This window comes from Aythya marila, assembly GCF_965140915.1.
Source record: "Aythya marila genome assembly, chromosome: 3".
Lineage (NCBI taxonomy): Eukaryota > Metazoa > Chordata > Aves > Anseriformes > Anatidae > Aythya > Aythya marila.
This window is the reverse complement of record NC_139044.1, coordinates 27,830,412-27,847,679: the sequence shown is the minus strand read 5'-3', so window position 1 is coordinate 27,847,679 and position 17,268 is coordinate 27,830,412. Positions and strand designations below refer to the sequence as shown.

Below are 17,268 nucleotides of genomic sequence, written 5' to 3'. Positions count from 1 at the left end.
GCCCAGTCTGTACCACGGACCACCCGCGTGGGGGAGAGCTCTCCTCACAGCTTCAGAGCCAGGGAAAGCTCTCACCAGCGCTTGCCTCCACGGAAGCCAACCGTGAGATGCCCCATGGTGGGAAGCCAGGGTTCAGGGCGTGCTGTAAATGCATCTCAAACTGGCATCGCTCCAGCCTGCAATTTGGGTGGGGAGGGCGGAGCCTGCACCAGGGTGCCCAGCAGCTGCTGCAGCCGGGCCTGTCCAGGGGCCGCTGGCAGTGCCTGGCTATGCTGGAGCTGCACCAGGCTGCGGGGTGGCCTGCCAAACTGCACTGAAATACACTGCTGGGCTTCCTCCTTACCTCCCCACGGGGAGAAGCGCTAAGGTGGAAGGGCAATCCCCTAGTGCACTGACAGGGAGGACACTGAAAGCTCTCCTCTCAGGAGAGCTGCGCGCATGGATGCAAGGCTGGCAGCTTCTGGTGCATTGTTAGGACATTGTTTTATCTTTACTTTTAGTGGAAGGGATAAAGTGGGCTAGTAATAATGGGACTGATAAATGAAAGGAAAACTGTAACCACATAATTATGTCAGAATCAAGTAACGGCCATGAAAAGCCAATTAAACCACATTATGCAGATACATGTAACAGAATACTATTAGTAAGTCCTTTGCAGTGGCGTGCCTGGCAATTAAGAGAGGAGTATTGGCGATACACAGTGAAAACGCAGGTAACATACAGTTAAAAATGTTTGGAGACAAACAGCGTGTGGAGGACCAGGACGGCCTTAAGCTGAATACAGGAGTGTCCCCAGAGATACCAGCACCCAGGGGAAAAAAGTCAAAGATGTTATTCCCAATAACATCTTTGACTTTTATTCCCAATAGCCTGTTTGACTAGGATGCTGGGCGCAGCATGGAATAAATTATATTTATCATCAAAATAAATTTACCAGCTTACTCATAAAAGGAAGGCTGCAGTGCAGTAAGTAGTCTGTTTTCCAGCTACCCAGAAATTGCAGGTTGTGCAGGCTAATACAGGAATTTTGTATTTTTTCTAAATTAAATTAAAGAAGCTAGTGGAAATATTAATACTTAGGCAGTAAGATTATTAGGTAATGTTCTGGGGGAGGGGAGGGTGGGAGGGGACACAAGACTATTCAGTAAGTATTTGGGAATGAGATTGCTACGAGTTGTATGTTCTTATGTATGCAGTATTTTCAATCCAGGGACATGAAGTACCTGCCACCCATCACGTTTCTTTCACATCGGATTATTTGGATTTGTTGAAAAAGAGTACAGAAAAAGAGCAAAGGTTCAACTCTATCCTTCACTTCCCTTCCTCTACCCACTCATACAGAGCGTTTCTCATCTGTAGTCAGGGAGAGCTGTGCAGGAACAAGCTCTGAGATAACAGCATGGGTTCAGAGTTCACACAGGCTTTACAGAAAGACACGTCCCTACCAGAAACTACCCCCATGTGATTGTGGAGAACTCATCTGAGGGAATGAAACCAATGAGGAAATTTTGGTGCTGCTAAATGGATGAACATGCTGGCGAGTTCATAGCCTCCTTATTTTGTTCATCATGCAAGAGAGACTTCTAAGACACGCTACCAAGAAAGTCTGCTTGCAGAAAAGCAGCATGGGTCCTTTAAATATTTATCCTACATACTGCTTTTCAACAGGTACATGCAGGTTGTCTCCTTGATTTTTGGAGATGGTTGAACTAGTGTGAAATGCAGATAATGAGAGGTCAATAGCATATGTGGCTGTAACAGTGCTTTCCTGAGATGTTATAAAGCAACAGAAGGGAGAGAGGGTGTGAGTGTGTTAACACTTTGATTACAGAATCCAGAAAATACACTTATAAGTGAAATTCTATCAACACCAGAAGTACTGGGCATGTGTAGTTAATGAGATCTCTGACAAGACTTAGGATAATCAGGAGACATGCCTTCAGGTAAATGGAGCAGGAAGGCTGTTAAGTTTAAGGCATTTAATTGTACCATGGTATCTGTATTTATTTGGGCTGGTTTTCCTCATGCTTCTACATGTGAGAAGGGTACTGTTTTTGAAGTGCTTCACTGTCCCTGTTTTCACATGTGAAGGAACTGACAAGCAGAAATCTGATGAACCTTAGTGAGATACCGTTCCGATGGTGGAGCTGAGAATCAAACCCTTTTGTGTGCTAACTGGTTGTACTGTATACTGGATCATGCTGCGTATAATAGCACAATCAATTTAGCTACTCAGAGTATTAAAAACCTGTTTTTCATCCTTGTATTGGAAACTGAAGCATCATATTTCTTCTTCAGCCAAGAAATAAGTTCATTGCTTTCAGATTTTCTGCAAGTCAGAGAAGATAAATTGTTTCTGAAGTAAGAAACTGTCACCTAGCAGAGAGGATGCTTTTCCCGTAAACAAGAAATAAATTAAAAATAAAAAACACCACAGCCAAAAGCAGTAAGTTTGAGCAACACCTACAGAAAAAATGGTGCCTATGATAAACGGGTATCACTCTGGAGTTGTGTCCATCTGCCAGGTGTGTTGTGTTCTGTCAGGGCGTGAGGCTGCAACACACACTGCGCATACAAGCCCTGTTACAGCTTTTGCCTGCTTTTGACTTTGAAAATTTAGCTTATGCCTTTGTCTTTGAAAAAAGTGTTGTTATGGATGTTCCTGTTGTTGACAGTAATACTGCTGAGTACAAGGTACCCTTCAGAAACTGTTGATGTTCTTACTGCCTATTTCTACAGAACCCTCAGCCAAAATACCACTAATAATATGAACCTTTAATTTCACAGATGAAGGAACTTGGCGTCATCGTATACAACTGCAGCTGCCTCGTCCTGGATTTACAAAGGATATTTGCCCTGTACAGTTCATTAAAATACAAGAATAAAATACCTCCAAGTTGGTCTAAGAGACTATATGGAGTGTACGATACTCAGAATAAACTGACACTGCAGCTGAATGAGACTAAATCAGAAGCTTTTGTGTCGGTAAGTTCTGAAATGAATTGCGGGGAGGGTGGGAAAGGAAGAATCTTATTTATCTCATCAGACTTTTGGAAGACCAGAAATATAACATCTGCTTACTCTCCTAACAGTCTCTTCTATTAAAAAACAGAGTGGTGGGACTGGGTTAGATAGGTCTCAGTAGCATGTATGAAAAAACTCTAATGTCTCTTCACTGATACAGATTTTCAGTTCCCCGCACGAAGTCCATTACATTGTTGTGTTCTCTCTGACATAAGCTGGAGAAAAGGAGTTTTACTTCTACACTTGAGTACCTTTGCTTTGTTTAAAAAAAAAAAAAAAAAAAGAACGTGTGTTCAGAAAGGCATATAAACCCATTAGAAATTAACAGGTCTACTGATGGAAATTATCATTAATAGGAACATGTGGTGTAGATTATGCCTGTACTTAAGCATTTCTCTCAATTGGCCCTAACTGAAAAAGATGCACATTACTGTCATGTACTTAGCCAGAAGCAGCTATTAACAATGAGACTCATGCAAGTGACTGGAAATTCAGCTACAGAGAAAAGACCACTATGGTTGCCACCTATGCATTATTCTGCTGTCTGGAGAAGTGGTTACTTCAGTAGTTGAAAGCTTTTTAAAAAGTGTTACTTTTTTTTATGGTGCAGAACAAACAAATCACAGTTTATTTTTTTCATTCTGATTTCTGTGACGTTAAATTTGACAGGACTGAAAACTGCTGAAGAACATGTGCATTATTCTTTTTCCTTCTCTGTAAGTGTCGCTTTTCCTCTAGCATTCAGAAAATGATATGGAGGCCTTTCAAATTAGCTGATTTATTTACACTAGCGGATATAAGGTGAATGACTTGGAGTAAATAAATTGTAAATCAGATATCTAAAATTATATATAATAATCTTGATATCAGAACTTGGATTTTTATCTGTGTTATTTCTAAGTATTGCTCCTCTTGACTGTTCCCTTCAGAGCATTCATGCTTCTGTAGAACATTATCTACTTTTATTTTTAAATGGTATTTTGAAACTTCTAAAATTCAAGTAGCAGTCCCTGTGGAAGCACAGTGTGTATTTTTAATGGGAAGAAATGGAACAGTCATCCATCTCAGAAGTGATGTAGCAAAACTGGAAAAAAGTACACAGGCTGATAGAGATAATGGAAGATAGAGTATCTTTCATTTTGGAGATAACGTGAGTTAAAAACTTCAAAATCAGGAATATACTGAAGATGAAAGCAGTTACTTACCATTCTGCATAAAACAAGGGGAAACCCCCACCATTTCATTGCCAGGTAAGTCTAAAACAACACAAGGTATGTAGCACACAAGCTGTGTGAGCTACTAGCACAAGATGGTGGTGCAGACAGTCAAATGGGGCAGGGTAACTTCACCTGGTGGGAGAGAGACATGAAAAAGTCAGGAGTCCAGGATTTTAACACTCCTAAAGTCATTCAAGAGACAAAGAGCTATTCCAAAATGAAATGACTGAAAATCTGGAAGTGCCCGAGACAGACAGAAATTAATAGTCTTATGAAGATACATGTACTTCCACTGATTTCGGAGAGTCTTAATTAAGCTAGTCTCCATTAGCTTAAGATTAAGCTAGTCCCTAGACTAGGTTAAATTAGAAAACTGCCTTTTTAACTGATAGCTGAGGAGCTCTGAAATTAATTCCACCTGAAGTAGTTGCCATTACTGGAACTAGCGTGTGAACTCCTACTCCTTTCTAAGCAATCTGTAAGAAATGGAGAAATCCTTCTGAAAGCCATTCCTGCAAGGGTGCACAGTAGTGAAAGCTGGGCAAGGCCAACTTTAAGGGACATGGAATCCTAGACAAAGACAAGTGAACACAGACTTACAGAAATTGCTCTTTTACATGCAGTTGGCAGAATGTGCACTTCTTCCCTCTGATGTGTTCTCCTTTTCTGTGGGAGACAAAGGCCTCTTGTCTTGAAATCCTATTCAGAAAACAAAAGGAAGGAGTTATTCTACTCAGAAGCTCAGATCAGCTAAGTCCAATACCAGGAGTTACCTGACAACGTAGTCACAGCCAGTTTAGTTACTAGGGTATCTATCATAAGAAAAAAAGTAATTTTTCTTCTGTATGAACAGGCTGCAAAATGGGCTTTAATGTAACTAAATGACTTCCACATACGTTGTTCTGACATATACTGTTCTGATGCCATAGGAAAAAACTGCTCACAGTGAGGAGCGCCTACCTACTACTGAACCTACTTGAACAGCCTGGTCTGAATTAGCTCCCTATAGCTACTGCATGAGGACAAGGAAGGAATTTAGAGATCTTGCCAACCAAGGATCTTATTTATCACACTGTGTATCGCCAACATGATGTGCTTTGGGATTGTTAGAGGCCTTGTGCCTGTATGGAGGGAGACAGTGACCATCAAATATGCACCGTTAGGAAACACATTCTCACTTCCTCCTTATGTTAGAGATGTGCCAGGCAGGTGTTCATCAGCACATCAAGTACTGCCCAGCTAATACCAAGAAAGTACTAAAATGACCAGAGCGGGTTGCCCATACCACAAGCAAACTAGTGGAATGCTAACGAATGGAAATGTATCACAAGAGTTACAGGCAGAACCAATGTTTTTCTTCTAAACGTCTTTGGCTTTCTGGTCTTCGTAGTGAATGCATCTGAAAATGAGAATGAGTTAACAATTTTGTTCTTTAGCTGTTCTGGCTGTAGCTTAAAATTTCTATTCAAGAAAATATTGAGCGTAAGAATCATGCAATAGCCTCTTTGTTTCAGATACTAGATATCAAGTATGTGTAACAAAATCACTTTACACTTCTTCGTGAGTCCAAATTTATTCTTTGAAAAATGTATTTTATGTATTTTGCTTTCCATCTTTGTGCTGTGTAAAACAACAAGGACAACATTAAGTCATTGAACTTTTTTTCTTAAGAGTCAGGAATCGTGGCTGTGATGTTGCTTAGCAACAAAATCATCTTCCAGACCAGCTGATAAAACATAGGAGGTTTGGGTTGTTTTTCTTAGTGTTCAGGAATGCATCCAGAATATTGGTCTTGAAATCTTGCTACTGTTAATTTTCTCATATTTTACTAACTTCTTTATCTGTAGTAAATCTTTAACACCAATCAAGGCTTAAGGCACTAAGGTGACAGGTATTGTATAGAAAGAAAAAAAAAGTCAACCCCTCCTAAAGAAAACATAGTCATCTAGATGTCTGAATGCCAACCTTGCAGGTAACAAAGGTGAGGTGGTACAGCAGCAGCAGGCTGTAACTGGCCCCTGCCTGCGCTCTGCGACCAACCTTTAGTAGCCTCTGCTCTCAGGAGCTGCAAGCAGTGTGGCAGCAGCTCCACCTCTTCTCTCTGCTCGGGCAGGAGAGCAGGAGCTCCCTGGCCTCTTTGCTGCAGACAGGTGATCCTGGAAGATTTTGCCTGGCTGCCCTGCTGCCCTAGGCGCAGTGCCAGGTACAGAGTTACTCCATACCTGAAGCTAGATTTTAAAGGTAAGTTTCTTGCAAAACTGCAGCATCTCCCTGCAACAGTGACTGAGCAAATGGTGACTGTGTGGTACTATAAACAGGACCATCTGACAGTAACCAGTCCTGGAACTCTTTGCAACAAAATTCTCTGAAATGTGAAAACTTCAATGAGAGTTTCTGCGCTGTTTTCACGCTTGTGCTGTCTGTGTTTTAACCAGTTATATCTAAATGATGAAGTTTTCAAGGCAAAACTAAGCCTTGAAAAATAAGTCTTTGTATGTTTGAGTACTCCAGCAGAACAGGTAAAGATATATTTAATATTCTCTACTAAAATTCAGAATAGTACCTGCTATTGTAGGAGGTATGAGGGGGGGAAGGAGGAAAAAAATCTATCCCCATATTTTAAATGCAGTATTTGAATTTTTGCCTTCACAGAATTCACCTAAACTCTTCTGCCCAAAGGACAGAGTCCTGGATATTGAAGCTATATACAATGTTATCGATGATGCAAAACAGTTCGTGTACATAGCTGTCATGGACTACCTGCCGATCGTCATCGACACAAATGCTAAACGGTGAGCGTCCATGTCCAGGCTAGTACACTGTCATAATGCCATTACGAACTGCTGGAGCAAATGAACCCAGAGGAGATTAGTTACCATTGTGGACCAATTTCTTTGGGCCCAATTCTGCTCTTATTGAAATCAGTGAGAGTTCTGCCATTGACTTAAATAGGAGCAGAATTGGGACCTAAGAAGACATTTCCAGTTCTGGGCCCTAAGCTTTGGATCTGCCTATCGAAGGAGATCAGAACTTGTTTAGGCTGACCACCTGCAAGAGACCCAGGAGTCCAAGAACTTGCTTACACATTAATCCCATTTCTTATGCTATTGTATTCACTACCTTGATAACACAGCTACTGCTAGTTTATGAATACCATATACCTATCCAATACAAAGTGGGTGTGCATGTAAGAGAGAAGAAACATGCTGTGAGTTCTCATCTAAAACATGGGAGATGTCATAGCCTTACTGAACTATATGTAAGCTATTTTTGAATTCAGCACAGATTACATTTTAAGTTACACTGTAGTTTGAAGAAAAGAGAAATGTTAAAACCAAACAAAACTAAGTAACTTTTAAACACACAGTTTATATGGACCACTAAAAAGCAGTCATGACCCAAAACTGAAGCCACCAGTGTTCTAAAACCATCCAACTTAGAAGGCAAGTATTCAGTGGTCCCTCTTTCTATTGGTAACGCTTGCTATGAACTGAACAGCTACGTAAGTTTGCTGTTCCATCCGTGCACTTTAATTGAACACGAGGCCAAACTAAACGTGGTTATGTGCTTTTTTCCAGTTTTGCATGAAGGTATGTTTTGTTCTTTCTTTTTTTTTTTTTAATGATTTGACTGATATCAAGTATAAGCTATTTCAAATCCAGAAGAGGGGTTTTCAGATCAGCTCATTATGTACAGCCTCTGTCACACTGACAGAATCTGGGGTAGTGCTGTAGGAACATGTTTCACACCATCCAGCCCTCTTGTTTCTCCTTCATGCTGGAAAGGCTCCTCACATCTAGTACTGCTGCAGTGTTGCAGCTTATACTACCTCCTGCCACATTCCTCCCTTTTTCTTTCTCATGCCTAAACAATTCAGAAATCCATTGGATTAGAGAGCTCCAAGGAAGTCACCTGTGTAAATTCTTTTAACATTTTCCCTAGCAGCATGGCTTTGTGTTTGAGGCACTGCCACAGCTTCCCTAACTTGTCAGCTCCCACGTTGTCTGGCATTGAAGAGCTCAGATTTCATTAGGCTGAATGCCCTGACACTACTGGAATAAAGAAAAAGTGTGTTTTCATTTATCTAATTCTCCCTGTCCTGACCTAGTCTCACCAAGAGTCAGGAATGCAAGGATTGAAATAGCAAGAACAGGCAACCCAACAGGTGGGAGATGAGCACTATGGAGGCCAGTATCCCACTTGTTGAATAATTTCTCCCATCTTGATCAGGAAAAGGTAGCATCCTCCTTAAGCAACCCATCTCCTGCTGCTGCTAACAGATGCAGGCACCATGCACAGCTCTCCTTTTCAAAGCAGGAAATTAACAGAAGACATTCCAGTCTTCTGCCTGTATGGTACACCGGCAAAGAGAGAACAGCAGTCAGAGGAGGATTCAGCGTCCCTGTTCCCTTACTTGTGTAAGCAACAGAAAATCCTTCTATCTGGGTTAGGTAAGCAGCACCCTCTAGCTGTAGCTCCTTCTGCTGGTTCTCCCTCCACTGCTCTCAATAGAAGCAGTGATGCAGGAGCAACATTCCTAGCTATGGGTGGGTGAACACAGCTCAGCTCAGTTGTCCACAGCCTCACTGTCCCCGCAGTGGCAGCGCAGAATGCTACAAAAAGGGATGCTGGCTGATCTGTTCAGTGAGAACAGCATTTCTTGGACAGAAAAATAAATTCTAATTTAATTAAATAAATGTATATAGTTCTCTCTGTGATGTCTTCTAGGCTTGACTGGATAAAAACCCTTTAAAAAAAAAAAGTTATATGAACATACTGTGTTCTTTCTCCACAGATACTGGCCATATTTAGATGGGAAGATAAGAGAAGCTTTAGTTTTACGAAGTATTAAAGTTCGACTTCTCATAAGTTTCTCAAGAGACACAGATCCCCTTACTTTTAACTTTGTTTCATCTCTCAAAGCTATTTGCACTGAAGTTCCAAGCTGTAGTTTGAAAGTTGTAAGTATAATCCATATTGGTTTGAAATCTTAAGATACTCTCCTGTACACCCCACAAAAATACCAAGAAAACTTCACAACTGGAAAGTATTCTCTGTTTGTACCAAAGCCTTTAAATTTCATTAAATAACATAGGGACTGTAATATAGTGAACTAAAATTATTTCTAGTAGTAACAGACATTGAAATTAAGACAGAAAAATAGAATGATGCCAAAAGGCAGTCTGTGTTGGGGACAGCTTGCATAAAACACTACATCTGGTCTTTCATGGCAAAGCTAGCAGAGTGAACTGTAGCCGTATGTCTTGTTTATGCTGGCTGATAAGAGTAAATGTGACAGCATAAACGTGTTTTAGTCTGGATTTGTGTAACCTTACTGTTCATCTGCATAAGTATCTATTTTTCCTTTACTTAAGTAAAATATATGAAAAAATAATATTTTATCTTAAATTGAGGTTGCAAATTCAGGATTACAAAATCTAGAACTATTATGTGTTTGCATAAGGCATGCAATCAGAAAGGTGAGAAATAGCTAGTGTTACATGTGTATCAGAGAACAGTGTATATGGTACGTATGGTAAGTACTACTTTAAATTTGATACAATTAATTTTTTTGAAATTAAGGCATACTGCTAGTCAGTCATCTTGAAACAATTTTTATTTCTTTCAGATAACTGTCTTAAGCAATCCCCTAAATTTTTATTTTTTTTCTTGTTGTTTTTAATTGACAACAATTGCAGGGGAAGTGTTGTCTGTGGTATATATATGTATATATCTGTGGTATATATATGTATATATCTAGAAATAGATTTTTGCTTTAAAATACAGTTATTAAAAGTTTCTTAAAGTGAGAAGCAACATTGTGTTTTAAGACAAAAACAACATATGACAATGCTTAAGCTACTTCACTTTCAAGTAACTTACTTGTTCCATATTCATTGAAATTTTATGTGTTAAAATTATTTTTATTTAAAAGGCACCTAATGCTGTACATAGTCATATCTATTTCCATTTCCTTAAAACAGGTAAAATTTTTAGTACAGAATTTTCTTGTAAAGAACTGAATGATAGAAGGAAAAGAACAATTTCTAGGCAGAGATATTCTAGCCAGAATCACTGTAGTTAACATAGAAATACAATGATTTCCAGGAAAAAAAAAATCATAGCAGATTTAAATCTAGTTTTAAAGGTACAACGCAACTCAGTTGCCTCTGTGCTGTACCTCACAAGTTCTGCATGCTGGTCAAGTCACTGCCTTAGGTAAGAACTGATTAAAGATGGGTTTGGTATAATTAATAGCCTAAGGCTCAGACTTTGCTGGTAACTACTCAATTTTGGCTGAAACTGCACCACAGGCTTTATCACAGCACATATTTACCTCACAGAACATGACAAATGAGCACTTTAAAAAAACATATTAATTTCCTTTGTATTCATCTGTTCTAGCCAGGATCAAAGTGTAATAATGTGTGCATACTGGCATGCACAGAAAATACTGTCATGTGCAAGCACATATTATATATGTTTATACACAAGAATTTTCCAATTGTAAGAGAAATTCAAGTTACAAATTCTGATTGAAAACTTAAATTGCTAACCTGTCCCAGTGCCTTAATAATGTTCTGACTGAGATCACACCCTCCCACTCACAAGTTTTCTTGGGGATAACATAGCTGAGTCCTAGAAAGCATATTTAATAACTTTTCTTCCCTCTAGCTTTTGTTCCCAGTGGCATGCCTTGCCGTACTTGTCCAGTCTGGTTATGTTAGCATTAAGAGTTACTGGACTAAACTGACACTGCTTTGAGACTGTAAATTCAATACACATATTCTGAAAAAAGATGAGTTGAGAATTTATGAAGAAGCTTTGTTTAGGGACATAGTAAATGCAGCAAGCACCCAGCCTAATACCAAGGAGTTAAACTGCATACCAAATTGCTGCTCCTTTAGGGATCTCTGTCCTGCTCCCTGCACTGAACCAAATGGGACCATGTAATTTAAACTTCAGTCATAAAGGGTAAAGTCAAGGTGAAGTGCTCATTGGCGTGTCTCTTGGGACCTTCATTTTAGCACTCACGTTTTGTGTACTTGGCATTTGAAGCACATCTTCCATGCACGAAAGCAGAGTCTAACTCCCAAAGGTGTTTTAGAAGTGGTCCAGCTCTGTTGCTTACAGTGCTGACCAGAGGCAGGTGGATGCTTCTCAATGAAGCCTAACTGGAGTACAGCAACATCAAGAAACTGGAACCCAGGTAGGAGTGCCATGGACCAGGCATACGGATCTATGGCACAAACCATTCTTGAGCCGCCAAGTGAAAACTGTACAGGTATATTCATGCTAGGTTAAGATAGGAAAAGAAACAGAACCTTTTGCTAGTTTTCAGGAAACCAGAAATACCAAAATACAGATGTTCTGTGAGTCAAAAAAAAGTGCTGTATATTAACTATGAAACCTTTGCTCCCAAGCACCAACTGAACTTTGAAGTTCTAAACTCCTAAAATAAGGATGGAAAAAGATGAATGAAACTTTAGCCAAAGGTGGTGGTATTATTATCGTAGAATTTCTGCTGAAGATACACAGTAGAGAACATTAGTCTGTGCTACTACTTACTGCTGGTGATGGTTTACTTGCCTATCAAAGCTACATTTGTGTACTCTGCTTGTGAGGGCAGATGCAGCTCCCTACTGTTATCTGCATTGTCAAGGAATTAATGACTTGTTTGCTGTTGCTGGAGAACACACATTTTCCAGCATTCTATTTTTTTCTGCCTGAAGCTGAAATCTTCTCTTTTATAAGCTTATACAATAGGAAACTGGCATGTGATTTTTCAGTTCAGCACATCTGTCGAATCTCTCTCATCATCACAACTCTAAGCTTCTATGATGATTGTGCTTGGCTTTTTTTTTTTTTTTCTTCTTTTTAGCAGCAGCAGAATACGCAACTTTTGCTAAATCTCATAACCCCAGGAAGAGAGCTTATTGTGTTTTGTTTCCTGGCATTGAATAGTTTACCTATTTGCAATTTTTAGACTAGTTCCTACAATAATAGTCAGTTACGCAGCAGGTTGCTTCAGCTTCCAAATCACCAGGAAGAGTTAATGTCCTTGAAGGACACCCTATGGCTAACTATCTCAGTTCCTGTTCTGTTGTGCAGAGAATAACATGAACATTTCTTCTGGCTTTATCCAGTAATTCAAGCCGTTCTCAGATCCATCTCCAACTTGCTAAGTACATAGTTCCTGTCAACCGTACACGCTTGTATAGGAGTTCCTCAGGCACACGGAGCAGGTGCAGTGTACAGCCACTTTCATCAATAATGTATCATGAATTAGATTTGTTCTGAGGCTCTACACCATAACCTCAATCAAAGTTTCCAAGCCATGCAGTAAATATTTAATTTCTACTTCATCATGTTATTCTCCACTTCTGTTTTTGGAATCTGTGTCTAGCTATTAATTTTCTTGATGAAACAAACATTACTTAGTATTGTGCTGGAAAATCTTCCTGTCTGGCACTGAGCCAGTTAAGGAGTACATTACAGCTCCTCAAAACAGATCTATCAGGCATCACACTTCAGGGTAAAACAAATGCATTTTTCTCTTGTTGTCTGCTAAATCTGGTCTTTGCCTATGGGGTTTTGAAAAGTTTCTGAGACTGGCATCGTTTTCAACAGGAAACTTGCCAATGTGCCAGATAAAGGTATGAATTCAACTTGTCTTACCTGGAAGAATGTATCCTGAAGCAGACTTCAAATGCCAGGGCTTCTTGATGAATGTGGAAATGAACTAAACAAGTTTGTCTCTCATTATGCAGAACACAACTTTTTTTTCTCTTCATTTTGTAGCCTTTATTATCCAGCATTGTATTGCTTATAATATGCAGTAGCTATTTACTTTGTATACTTAACAATGTATACCAAATATCACAAACTATGAGAATTTAGTATGAAATGCAATGTGCAGTACTTTATGAAAATTTATGCTCGCCTTATAACCCTGAGCTGTTCTGTGGCACTAACTTATTTTCAATAAAGAGTAGAAGAGCAGAATATATTTTTTCCGCCCATGACAGAATGGTTCTTATTAACCTAAACTCCAATCTATTTAATGGCAGAAATTCTTTGACCTTGAAGAAGAGAATGCATGTTTTCTTAAAGAACAGAAGAATGCTTCCCTTCCCAAACTAAACCGTAACAAATATATGGTGACTGATGGAGCTGCTTACATTGGTAAGTAACCACATCTCAAGAATATTCGTTAGCCAAAAAGCCTTCAAAAATACCTATTTATGAATGAGGAATCTACATCTGATATGTTTTTTTAATTACAATACCAGTCTAATTTCTCTGGTAACCTGGATGAAGCCTGAACCTTGAACCAATTGTCATTTAAAAATTCTTAAATTTATTTTTCCTATCTATCAGTTTCTCAAAAGCATGCTTTTGAGACTACTGCTTTCAGTAGTTAAAAATAAACTCAGAAGAAAAATACAACATACTTTATGAAGTAAGAATAAATATGATGATCAACATATTACTGGTTTCTGCAATCCAGCAAAGGTGGACTCTCTATTTCCCATGTCATTGATAAACCTATGGCAGATTAGTAAATAAACCTAGTAAATACTCCACAAATGGCTGTTACTTTCCAACGTCATCTTATTCCATTTTACCTATAATGACATTTCAGACACCCTCCTTTTATTAACGATAGATATGTCTAATTGGTATTTTGGGTTAAGGTACATTTAAATGAAGTCTCTTCATGGCACCTAGCAGGAGTTCACTGTCAGTCAAATGCTAACTGAATGCACACGATAAAAATTTACATATATATGCATACATAAAGCTGACTGAGCTGTGCTTGAGCTGAAGGATCAAAAAAGGGCTACTAAATTAAAAAGTAAGTTACAAGATTTTGCTAAGTCAAGGAGAAAACAGGCATTCAAATATGTTTTCGTTGCCAGCTTACTCACCCTGACTTACTGCAAGGGCTTAAAGCCAGTAGTCTCTGAGGGAGTTGGGGCGCAGAAAGCCTGCAAACACAGAAGCAAGTCAACGCACACAGATGAAGAGTAAGACAATCACAAGTAGCATAGAGAGATGACCAAAAGATCCTCTGAAAAGCTCACATTGATGGGCTCTTAGCATGCACCCACCCCTCTCAATCTACCCAAATCTCTTTTCACTTCAAGTAGCTGACCTTATTCCTCTCTGGTCTCTTAAGTACCAAAGCTCCAAAATCATCTTTTTACTCCATTTTAAATTCTAATACCCAGATCAAATTTCATTACCTTATGAAGTGTCTACACAGTATGGGTTCTTAGCTGTTTTTGTTGTGGTGGTGGCTTTTTCCCTATGTATATGTATATAAACACACACAGATGTAAGGACAAAGAAATAAAGCTGTGCAAAAGTAATACAAATACATGTTAAGGACCTGATTTACCTTCTACTTGAAAGCATAGTAAAAAAGGTCCCTTAAAGAGGTTTCAATTTACCATCTTTGACAACTTCAGAATTCTTAACCTTTCATATTGAAGTAGCTTAAGTGATTCCCAAAGAAAGGGTATAAATTTCTCAAATACATTCAAGTCTTATAAACGTTCAGACATTCTGTTTTGATAGATTGTTCTATTAACAGCATTTTTTCTCCAAAAAACTGCATATATTACAAATGTAGATCTTATATAGTTATGAGTTCTGGAGAAATACGAAGATGTAAATTAAACACTTGGTTTACCTGTTTTCCATTAATCCAGTTACCCTCTTTGATTTGCTACCATCAGCATCTGAAAATCTTATTTATTACGTTATACTTTGACAAGGTGGGTAGTAACCAGTAGAGTAAAACAATAAAACCTGTTTCAGTTTTCTGAAATATCTGTCAAGAGGTAACCTAAAATATCTAGTGGTTTGGTTCAGCATTATGGAGCAACCACTATTCATCCATGTACTTTAATTTGTTTATAAAGCCCCAAAAAATTTTCATTTTCGGAACCAAAAAGGTTAATGGGAAAAGTATATGGAGTTTCTTTTTGTATATATACATATATATACACACACTATATATATATACATACACAATACACAGAAAGCAAGAGCAAATTAGTTTTGAATGATTACTTTTAAATAAAGAACTTGTTTTCACTCATTGTATATTCCTGCCTTTACTTGTAGGTAATTTTGATTGGGTAGGAAATGCATTTACGCAGAACGCTGGAGCGGGCCTTGTTATCAACCAAGCAGACGCGGGGAACAGCACAAGCATCATAAAGCAACTCAAGGCTGTTTTTGAAAGAGACTGGTATTCACATTATGCCAAAAGTTTACAACCAACAAAAATCCCAAACTGCTTTAATCACAAACTTAATAAAGCAACATCAAATAAGACTGCCATGAGCAATGTGAATTAGAAAGAAAGACTATTTTACTGTTTAGTACAACAATGAAGAATTACAATGGGTGTAGCCCTCTTTCATATTTACAGACAAAAGACTTAAAAAAGAAAAAAAAAAAAAAAAAGGTTGATTGGGGGGTGTTTTTAGGAAAAAGCACACTTATATAAAATATCTAAACTATATTCTCTATATTAAGACTTTCAAATTTGTTACTTCTGACACTGAATGTCAATTTTTGCTTCCATGTTAATTTTAACATTCCTCATTTGGACTTAACAGAAACAGAAGATTTGATTGAGGCTGTTTTCAGATTTTTGCTAATTGCCATCCTGGCTAGAATGAATCTGTGACAGAACTAAGATCCTAGCTATGAAATGGCATTCCAAGATCAGTTATTATTGACATACAAGTAGATGGTAGGTTTACCCTATTAGAAAAGACAGAAGAATAAGCAAATATTCACCTATACAAATCATCCCCTTTAAATAAATATCCAGTCGTGTAAGTCTTTTCTAGTTTTGAACATTTAGTTAAAGTATCATCTTTTCTAAATAGCCTTAAAATACATTACAGTTATGGTACTGGTAGTTCATCTCCTAAGAGAATAAGAAGGTTTTGAGGGACTGGTGTTGGCCTAATCAAATTCATGATAATCCCTAAAACCTCTCAGATAAATAAATTTTCAAAGTAATATGAATTCATTTCAACGTTAACAGTTATTTCTAATTATAGTATTATCTAACAATGCACATCTCTGTATTAAAAGCAGAGAACTAGAGATTGCAAGAAAAATCAGTCCAAGAACAAATTTTTCCAAAGGTAAAAGTTTGTCAAGTGTATAGAATAAAAATAAAAATGAAATACTACTTTTTGGGAAAGTCAAGGGTTGAGCAAAATTATGCAAAAATTGTTGTTAAATGATGAATATATTCATTTTCACACATTTTTTCTTTCCTGTCACATAAAAAAATTGCAAAATGGCTTTTTTTAAATGTTGTCCACATAGGCAAATACATCAGCATAAACTGAACCACGAGGCCTTCATTTGGGCCACAGTTTCAGTTGGTATTAACAGGCACCTCTACAAACACAACTCAGTTGCACTGAGATGCAACTGTTCTGTAAAAGTGTGAATTTGCTCTTTAAAAAGATTCTTTTCCAGAACTGTATTAGCTTAGTTTCTTAATGAAAATGTTTCATTACTATCCTGCTTCTGCTGAAGAAATACAGCCACGAAAGCAAACTGCATTCTCTATTTTGTTAATAATTCATGCAACTATTTCCAAATGCAGACTGCTCTCACCCGGCTGTATATTACAGAAGGCACGCTTTGAAAGCAGTGGGTTAAGAGATACCAAAATCAAAAATGTCCAAATGGATAATTTTAATCTTAAAACCAAGTTAAAAAGCCACCTTGACTTTCAACATACAAGTTTCATTGAAAAATGAAAAAATAAGTTGATTTTGTTTTAAAGTAAGCACAGTTTAGGAAATTAGGAAAAGGTAATGTATGCACAACTTCAAAATACTACTTTGCCAGCAAGAGATGGAGACACACCATGAAACTGGTTAGGACTACAAAAGGCACACTTTCAACAAACACTGTGCATCTTTTGCAATTTCCCAGAAGTATATCATCTTACTGGAAAGAATGAAAAAAAAAATTAGCT

At 38.1% G+C, this 17,268-nt stretch overlaps 1 protein-coding gene across 2 annotated transcripts in view; it reads left to right on the top strand.

The window, feature by feature from the left end:
• Positions 1-15,613, top strand: part of PLD5 (phospholipase D family member 5) — a gene marked incomplete at both ends in the record, with an annotated part of 169,719 nt that extends 154,106 nt beyond the window's left edge. For both annotated transcript variants that reach the window (XM_082756480.1, XM_082756481.1), the window contains 5 exons: positions 2,788-2,985; positions 6,894-7,033; positions 9,037-9,202; positions 13,313-13,427; positions 15,378-15,613. In XM_082756480.1, coding sequence (XP_082612606.1) covers positions 2,788-2,985; positions 6,894-7,033; positions 9,037-9,202; positions 13,313-13,427; positions 15,378-15,613 — 855 coding nt within the window. The remainder of the gene's footprint in view (positions 1-2,787; positions 2,986-6,893; positions 7,034-9,036; positions 9,203-13,312; positions 13,428-15,377) is intronic.
• Between the last annotated feature and the right edge of the window lie 1,655 nt (positions 15,614-17,268).